This window comes from Triticum aestivum, chromosome 1D (assembly GCF_018294505.1).
Source record: "Triticum aestivum cultivar Chinese Spring chromosome 1D, IWGSC CS RefSeq v2.1, whole genome shotgun sequence".
Taxonomy (NCBI): Eukaryota; Viridiplantae; Streptophyta; class Magnoliopsida; order Poales; family Poaceae; genus Triticum; species Triticum aestivum.
The window spans coordinates 69,532,248-69,541,396 of record NC_057796.1 but is presented as its reverse complement, the minus strand read 5'-3'; the positions used below and the strand labels follow the sequence as shown (position 1 = coordinate 69,541,396).

Here is a 9,149-nt window from a genome sequence, read left to right as displayed (position 1 = left end):
CGGTGTCTGCAACAATTATGACCCGGCGTCGGTAACAATTATGACTCGGTGCCATCCATATTTACAAACCGGTAATTTTGGTAATATTAAACCGGCAAGTTTTACATCTTCAAACCGGCTGAATATCAGATGAGTATTTCAAGACCAATATTTCTTAATCCGGCGCTTTGGAAGCTGACTCAAGTGGATTATTCTTCACAATATTTCTCTGTGAGAAACCAATATCAGCAAATTGAGTATGAAGCTGGCTTATTGACCTGGATTTTCTAGAAGAAGGAAATGACAAGGAATTAAGGATGATCAGGAGACGGTTTACAAGAATTCTTAACCCGGAGCATAATCTGTCAAATTCGTTCTTGTGTTTATGTTGCAGGATCAGTTTAACATGGATAAATCCAAATTAAACTGGGGGCTAATGTCGGGGATATACCCCGCGGCGTAAACCGGCCGGAAGTATAACCCGGCCGGACTTGGCGGTTTATTTGAGACCCCGCTAACACTTGGCGATTCACTGGCGACCCGCCTTGACCAGACGGTTTACAAGCAACTTGCCTGAACATTATGACTCACTGGTAACCCGGCGGGCGGGACAGACGGATGACAAGGCCCAAGGCTCAGAAGGCCGGTTTATGTTAATGGTGGGCCGGTTTAAGAGGAAAGGCGTGAGGAATATTTACCTTACAAGGAGTTAAGACCCGGACTTGTATCCGGTTTGTATTACAAGCTAGACTAGTCCTAATCCTAATAGGACTCCACGTGTAACCTGCCCCTCTAACTTATATAAGGAGGGGCAGGGCACCCCAAGAGGGACAAGCAAGAGGAAACAATCTCTAGGGCTAGACACAAAGAGCCGGTTTACGGCGACTCCCTCGTGATGATAATGAGACCTAGCCACAAACAGCATGTAGGGCTATTACCCGATGATGTTTCCCGGGGCCCGAAGCTGTCTAAATCCTTGTCTTGTGTGTTGATCCGCCCTGCGTCTCTCGTCCCACTCAACCCCTCTCAAGCTACCACATAGATGCGTTGGCCTCGCGACTAAGTCCTGACACTAAGGACATCTGCCGTGACAAAACCACGACAATGTGTGAATAGATAGACAAACAGAGTGTCCCTAGTATGCCTCTACTTGCCTAGCTCATTAATCAAAGATGGTTAAGTTTCCTAACCATAGACATGTGTTGTCATTTGATAAACAGGATCACATCATTAGAGAGAATGATGTGATGGACAAGACCCATCCGTTAGCTTAGCATTATGACCGTTTAGTTTTATGGCTATTGCTTTCTTCATGACTTATACATGTTCCTCTGACTAAGAGATTATGTAACTCCCGAATACCAGAGGAACACCTTGTGTGCTATCAAACGTCACAACGTGACTGGGTGACTATAACGATGCTCTACAGGTGTCTCCGAAGGTGTTTGTTGAGTTGGCATAGATCGAGATTAGGATTTGTCACTCCGTGTGTCGGAGAGGTATCTCTGGGCCCTCTCAGTAATGCACATCATTATAAGCCTTGCAAGCAATGTGAATAATGAGTTAGTTACGGGATGATGCATTACGGAACGAGTAAAGAGACTTGCCGGTAACGAGATTGAACTAGGTATGTTGATACCGACGATCGAATCTCGGGCAAGTAACATACCGATGACAAAGGGAATGACGTATGTTGTTATGCGGTTTGACCGATAAAGATCTTCGTAGAATATGTAGGAGCCAATATGAGCATCCAGGTTCCGCTATTGGTTATTGACCAGAGATGTGTCTCGGTCATGTTTACATAGTTCTCGAACCCGTAGGTCCGCACACTTAACGTTCGATGACGATTTGTATTATGAGTTATGTGTTTTGGTGACCGAAGTTTGTTCGGAGTCTTGGATGAGATCACGGACACGACAAGAAGTCTCAAAATGGTCGAGAGGTAAAGATTGATATATTGGACGAAGGTATTCGGACACCGGAATGGTTTCGGGAAGGTTCGGGTATTTTTCGGAGTATCGGGTGGTTATCAGAACCCCCCGGGGGAATATTGGGCCTACATGGGCCATAGGGGAGAGGGGAGGCAGACCACAAGGGGTGGCCGCGCCCCCTCCCTATAGGGAGTATGAATTGGACTTGGGAGGGGGGCGCGACCCCCCCTTTCCTTCTCCTCTTCCTCTCCCTTCCCTCTTTCCCCTCTCCGGAAAAGGAAAGGGGGTCCAACTAGGATTGGGAGTCCTAGTTGGACTCTTCCATTTGGCACGCCCCCTAGGCCGGCCGCCTCCTTCCCTCCTCCTTTATATACGGGGGTGGGGGAGCACCCCAAAGCACATCAATTGTTCTTAGCCGTGTGTGGTGCCCCCTCCATAGTTTACCACCTCGGTGATATTGTCGTAGTGCTTAGGCGAAGCCCTGCGCGGATCATATCACCAACACCGTCATCATGCTGTCGTGCTGATGGAACTCTCCCTCGACCCTCTACTAGATCAAGAGCTCGAGGGACGTCATCGTGCTGAACGTGTGCTGAACACGGAGGTGCCGTACGTTCGGTACTTGGATCGGTTGGATCGTGAAGACGTTCGACTACATCAACCGCGTTACTAAACGCTTCCGCTTTCGGTCTACGAGGGTACGTGGACACACTCTCCCATCTCGTTGCTATGCATCTCCTAAATAGATCTTGCGTGATCGTAGGAATTTTTTTGAATTACTGCGTTCCCCAACAGTGGCATCAGAGTCAGGTCTATGCGTAGATGATATATGCACGAGTAGAACACAAAGAGTTGTGGGCGATAATAGTCATACTGCTTACCACCAATGTCTTACTTTGATTCGGCGGTATTGTTGGATGAAGCGTCCCGGACCGACATTACATGACCGCGTTCATAAGACTGGTTCTACAGACGTGCTTCGCACACAGGTGGCTGGCGGGTGTCTGTTTCTCCAACTTTAGTTGAATCGAGTTTGACTACGGCCGGTCCTTGTTGAAGGTTAAAACAGCACACTTCACGAAAAATCGTTGTGATTTTGATGCGTAGGTAAGAACGGTTCTTGCTAGAAGCCCATAGCAGCCACGTAAAACTTGCAACAACAAAGTAGAGGACGTTTAACATGTTTTTGCAGGGCATATATATTGTGATGTGATATGGTCAAGACGTGATATGGTCAAGACGTGATGAGATATAAATTGTTGTATGAGATGATCATGTTTTGTAAAAGTTATCGGCAACTGGCAGGAGCCTTATGGTTGTCGCTTTATTGTATGAAATGCAATCGCCATGTAATTGCTTTACTTTACCGCTAAGCGGTGCGATAGTCGTAGAAGCAAAAGTTGGCGAGACGACAACGATCCTACTATGAAGATCAACGTGTCAAGCCGGTGACGATGGAAATCATGACGGTGCTTTGGAGATGGAGATCAAAGGCACAAGATGATGATGACCATATCATATCAAATATTTTGATTGCATGTGATGTTTATCTTTTATGCATCTTATTTTGCTTAGTACGGTGGTAGCATTATAAGATGATCCCTCACTAAATTTCAAGGTATAATTGTTCTCCCTGAATATGCACCGTTGCTACAGTTCGTAGGTTATACGGAAATATGCATGCTCCAGTAGGAAAAGGTGGTGTCAACAATATGAAGGGCACATGGCGAGTTGGTGACTGATGCTACCTAGAGTACTCCTTTCTTTTTCCCTACTACATCAACCTACACTAACCATTAATTGCAGCCTGTTTAATTACTACCTCCGTGCTGATTTATTGGTTCCCTTTATATTTTGTGCCAAATTTTTTAATTTAACCAACAAAATGTTAATGCATATCTAAAAAATAATATAACTAAAAACTATGTTCAAATATGAATCCATCGATATAATTTTTAATGACATGCATTAATATTTTGTTAGTTAAATCTCTAGTCAAAATTTGATATAAAATACGTAAGGGACTAATAAACCAGGACGGAGATAGTAGACCGAGGGATTCTCCATCCCAGTGCTCGTTTTTGGAGTTGAAAAATGTAACGCAGACGAATAACATTTACGTGATGAAGACAGATAGAGATAGGTGATCGATGCTCGCGGAAGTGTGGGTGTCTATCATGGTGGTGTATGTGTGCATGAATGCATCTCTCGTGTAAGAATCAAAGATGCATGTTACGATCGAGCTGTCTCCACACCATGTTTCCATTCCGCGCCGGAGCAAAGCTTTATTTATGGTGCGCGTCGCAGAGGCAAGCTTTATGGTGCCATGTGCCCCTGATCCCATGCCGTTCCATTCCGGTGCATGCAGCGGTGCAAGAGAGCCTCCGAGAACATAGACCAGCTACATGAAGCCAACTCCACCGCGCGACCCATCCTGTCCGACCCCGTCCGTTTGAGGTAAAAGAGACAAACGAGGCGGCCCAGCGCGCGACGGCCCGTACCCATCTTGTCCATTTTGTGTCCGGGCCGACCCATTTCGAGCGCAAACTTGCTCCGGGTTTGGGTCGCGGCGGACACCAAACGGACGCGCGCCGTGTCCGCGTCGGGACCGCGTGGCAGGCGGCCACCTACCTCCCACCCGTCGACATCAATGCGCACGAGCGGACGGCCCCACCTGTCATCCGCACATCGAAAGGTCGCCGTCCTTTTTTTAAGTGGGAACCGTGGACCGGTCATCGTCCACACTGCCCCACGCAACCCCGCGGCCTTCTCGAAACCCGACAGCGCCAGTCCCAAACCCTAGCCAAGAACTCGCCGGCCGGCCGCCCGCAGCCATGGGGCTATGGAACTACGGCCGGAAAGGCAAGCACGACCGCGAGGCTGGCTCCTCGTCGGGACGCCGCCGCGGCTGGGAGAAGGAGGAGCCCGCGTCGCCATTGCCACCACGCCGGGCCCCCGCGCCGCCTGCGTTCTCCATCGCGCCCACGTCTGCCGGCGAGCGCGACCGGCATTACATCCGCGCGTCGGTTGGAGCGGCGTCCTTCTCCCTAATAACTGGCATCTCTCCGCCGACCGGGTCCCGATCCCGCCGGTCCCGACGAGCGGCCGTGCGCGCGACGAGGAGATCAAGCACCGCCGCCGCCTCCTCCCAACGACCTCTTCTACGACCCAGGCACGGCCCCGACTCCGGGCTCTGGGACACCTGGTTTCGTGACGAGCACGACACCAGGCGCGCGTCGTTCTTCGCCGGCATGTTGACGGGGCCGTGGCGGCCACGTCGGGAGCGCGCAGTGCCTGCTCCCCAGAAGCGCGGGCGTAGGCGGGTGCGCGGCGTCACGCCCACGCCGTCGCCATCTCCATCGCCACCACCACCTCCTCGCATGACGGAGGAAGAGGAGGCCCATCTCGTTGCGCGCGTCATGGAGGACTCCATGCGCACGCAAGATGAGCGCCAGTGGGAGGGCCTCGAGGAGATGCTGGCCCACTCCGCCGCCGGCGAGGTCGCCATACCCGAGCTGGAGATGGTGGCGAAGGAGGAGGTGGTGGAGGAGCCGCCGGTGGCCGCGTTCCACCCGGCCCTGGTGGGCCAGGGGTGGGGCTGGTCGTGCACGGCCCCGGAGATGGCCGACGCCGTGGGCGTGAACTGGTGCCCCACGACGCCGCGGTCACCGGAGCGGGAGCCGTCGCCACGGGAGGAGGTGGTGCAGGCACCTCCCGCCGTCCAGCCCGCCGCCCCCGTCTACCACGCACCGCCGGCCCACCTCTGGACGCCGCTGGCCTACATGGACCTCGTCAGCGACGACGACGACACCGGCGGCCAGTGAAGACGGCGACGACCACGACATCGACGGGCGCGACAGGAGCGCGCGGGAGGCGTTTTCTATTTTGTTTTTATGTTAATTATTAAACTGGGCCGTTTAAGAGGACTGAGAAACTGGGCCGTTTTGTGGCCGTGACCCCTATATATGTTTTATGTTTTTTTAATGCGTTTATTTACTTTTTTAGTCATTTCATTCTAGTTTTTATATTTTTTTATTCACATCCATCCCAAACATGTTTTGGGGTGCGGCCGCGCGTTGGGTGCACCCACGACCCATCGGACAAACGCGGACACGGGCGAACCCATCGACGCCCCAAAGGGAAAAAATCCGGCCAAACCGGACGTCCGTTTGGGGTCGCGCGGTGGAGTTGGGCTGAGGAAATAGGGATGGCAGTTTTACCCATGGGTATGGGTACCCGTGGGTACCCTACCCTAAAATAGTGGGCATGAGTAAGACTTGGCAAGATTTGATACCCATGGGTATGGGTATCCATACCCGCAAAATATATGGGTAGGGCATGGGTAAGAAATTGTGCCCATGGGTAATCCAGTGGATACCCAGAAAAAAGTAACTTCTATGGCCAAACCCTCAATCCCTTATTCCATAAACCGGCCATAGTCATAGGATCGCAACTTATAGATCACCACCCCTCCTCCAACCTATGTGACTCATCGAAATAATGAAATCTTGACTAATCAGCAACGGACTCTTGCCAAACACTCGGAGCAATATACCCTAGTTCTCATGGCCGCCTCTCTTTGTGTCGGCCTTCTACCAACCACTTATTGTACTCCCTTTCCACCTCTAATAGGCCCATATCGCAGGAGGCAATGTCGATGCTAAACTGATCACCAATCATCACTTGAATTTTAGACTCATTTCTATAATTTCTCAACATGTAAATGCTATATACTATACCCATCGGATACCCATTGGGTATGGGATACCCGATGGGTATAGGTATGGGTGTCAATTTGTGCCCATGGATCTTAAAATGAATGGGTATAGGGAGTTTTTGTGAGTATGGGTTTGGGCAGAAAAAGATTGTACCCGCCCGTACCCTACCCATTACCATCCTACGAGGAAACCAGTGGGGAGCGCCTTGAGCCTTGTGCTCGCGTGGGTGAATAAGGCCACATAATTCCATGCATTAAGTCCCAATGCACTCGCCCCTGAACTCTCTCTCTCTCACTAATCCCCGCAAAAAAAAAAAAAAAAAAACAGCCACCAACAGGCAACAGGCGAGCATTTCGATGTTCATTCCCCTTCCTCTGCTCCCCCCAGTCTGCCCGTCCTCTCCCCTTCACTTCAGCAGCGCACTTTCCTTCTCGAAACCACCCTCCGTGCTCGCTCGATCGATCCATGGAGTGGACGCCCGACCAGCAGGCTCTCGGGGGCCTCGGCCTCGCCGGCGTCTGCCGGGAGACCTGCCGTGTGATCCGCCGCGCCATGCCCCCCGACTTTGTCAACCTGGTTCCCCCGCTGCTCTCCGCGCTCTTGCTCGCCACCTCCGCCGCCATCCACATCCTCCGCTCCCGCGTCCTCTCCGACCTCCACCACGACGGCCCCAGCCTCCTCCGCCTCGTCACGGACCGGCTCGCCTTCTTCCTCTTCGTGGCCGTCTCCACCGGCCTTGTCCTCCTGCTCATGCTCCTCTGCACCGCCGCCTACGTCTTCTGCGTCGCCTCCCTCTACTGCACCGGGGGCGACCTCCGCGCCGCCGATCGCGTCGTCAGGGGGTTCCCCACGGTCCCGCTCGCGCGGCTCCTCTGCACGTTCCTCCTCGCCGCAGGCCCATTTCTTGTGATCTGCACCTCCCTCTTCGTCTCCGCCTTGTTCCATCCCCAGGAGCTGCTGGGCGCTCCGGACAAGATCATGCTGCCGATGCAGCTGCTGGGATGGGCCGCGTGCCTCGCCGGTGCGGCCTACGTCGCCGTGGTGTGCCAGCTGGCCTGCGTGGTGTCCCTTCTCGAGGACACCATGCTCCTCGGCGCCCTGCGCAAGAGCCGCGCGCTCCTCGCCGGCAAGTTCTGGGCGGCCGCCGGCGTCTTCGTCACGCTCGACGGCTGCATCTTCGCCGTGCTGGTGGCCTTCCCGGTTCTGGCGGTGGACGACGCGCTGGGCCCCAGCCTCGGGTTCCAGGTGGCCTACGGGGCGGCGACGGCGGTGGCTCTCAGCGCGGTGGTGCTGTTCACGCTGGTGGCACAGCCGGTGGTCTACATGGTGTGCAAGAACCACCACCACGAGGTCGTCCACAAGGTCCACCTCGACTGAGTACGAGCGGCCGTCACACCGGCATGCAGCTGCTGCAGCCTGTCAAGACGGAGCCAATTCCAGCAACCCTGCCTAGCTAGCTGCATCCTGTCCACGACTCCACGGTGGTAGCAACTTGAAGAAGATTTGACTTTCCAGCGCAAAAAAAGAAAGAAAAGATTTGACTTAAGTAGTACAGTAGCTTAGTAGTAGCAAGTTGCTGTAGTCGTTAAGTTTATGTCTGATTATCACTGTACCGTCGTAAGTTTATGTATGATTATCACTGCACCGGATATATGCATGCTTGGGATTATCAATTATGTATGTGTGGGGGTCTTTGAAACTGCGAGTGGGAGTGCTGGGTAGTAGCTAGCTAGTACAATTGTTTAAGCTTGACAAATTTTGCTCAAACTGTGTGAGACTTTTTCTTGGACATGAGAAGAAGAATGTGTCGTGGTCTCGGACGGGAGGACCAGGGGTTTAGGGCTCATGGCCAAAACAATACCTGGCCAAGCCTTGGACCTGATGGTTTTCCAATTGAGTTTATCAAAGATTTTGGAATATAATTAAATGAGATCTAAAAGCTATGCTTGACGATTTCCATGAAGGAAATATTATTATTGCTATAGGTTGAACTATGGTATACTCACAATGCTAAACAAATTTAAACAAATTGAGAAGTTCAGACTTATTTGCCCCGGGGCAAGGTGGGACTAGACTTTCACGTGCACTCCATCCACCCCTTTTCTTTTTTGCATCTTCTCAGATTTTGTCCAGTGAAGAATGACCTTGCCGAAGTCTTTGGAGCATTTCTTTTAGTAGCAGAGATTGATACCGTGAAAAATGTGTTTTCAAGATATTTCATTTTAATTCTTAGTCATAGAAATTACTTTGTATTTTTCTTGAATTTAAAACCCAAGTCAGTGTACTGTAATTGGTATAAGTATGAAAAAATATATATGTGTTTCTCCAAAAGAAAAAAGAATAGAAGGGCGGGGTATTTACTATAGCAATTGTTATTTGTGTCGTTATTAATTCCATTGGTCAAGTTTCCACTCAATCGAAGTGTAACAACACTTTTGTAAAAAAATCAGCATTATTTTTCTTAATGTTATCATTGACGGCACCGATGACAAGCACGTCAGCCCAATCCCGACAATCG

General features: G+C 51.3%; 1 protein-coding gene across 1 annotated transcript; it reads left to right on the top strand.

The window, feature by feature from the left end:
- Positions 1-6,958: 6,958 nt before the first annotated feature.
- On the top strand, positions 6,959-8,401 carry LOC123165491 (uncharacterized). The gene has a single exon (XM_044583152.1). The coding sequence runs from the start codon at positions 7,097-7,099 to the stop codon at positions 8,006-8,008; it is 912 nt and encodes a 303-aa protein (XP_044439087.1). The 5' UTR covers positions 6,959-7,096; the 3' UTR covers positions 8,009-8,401.
- The last annotated feature ends 748 nt before the right edge of the window (positions 8,402-9,149 follow it).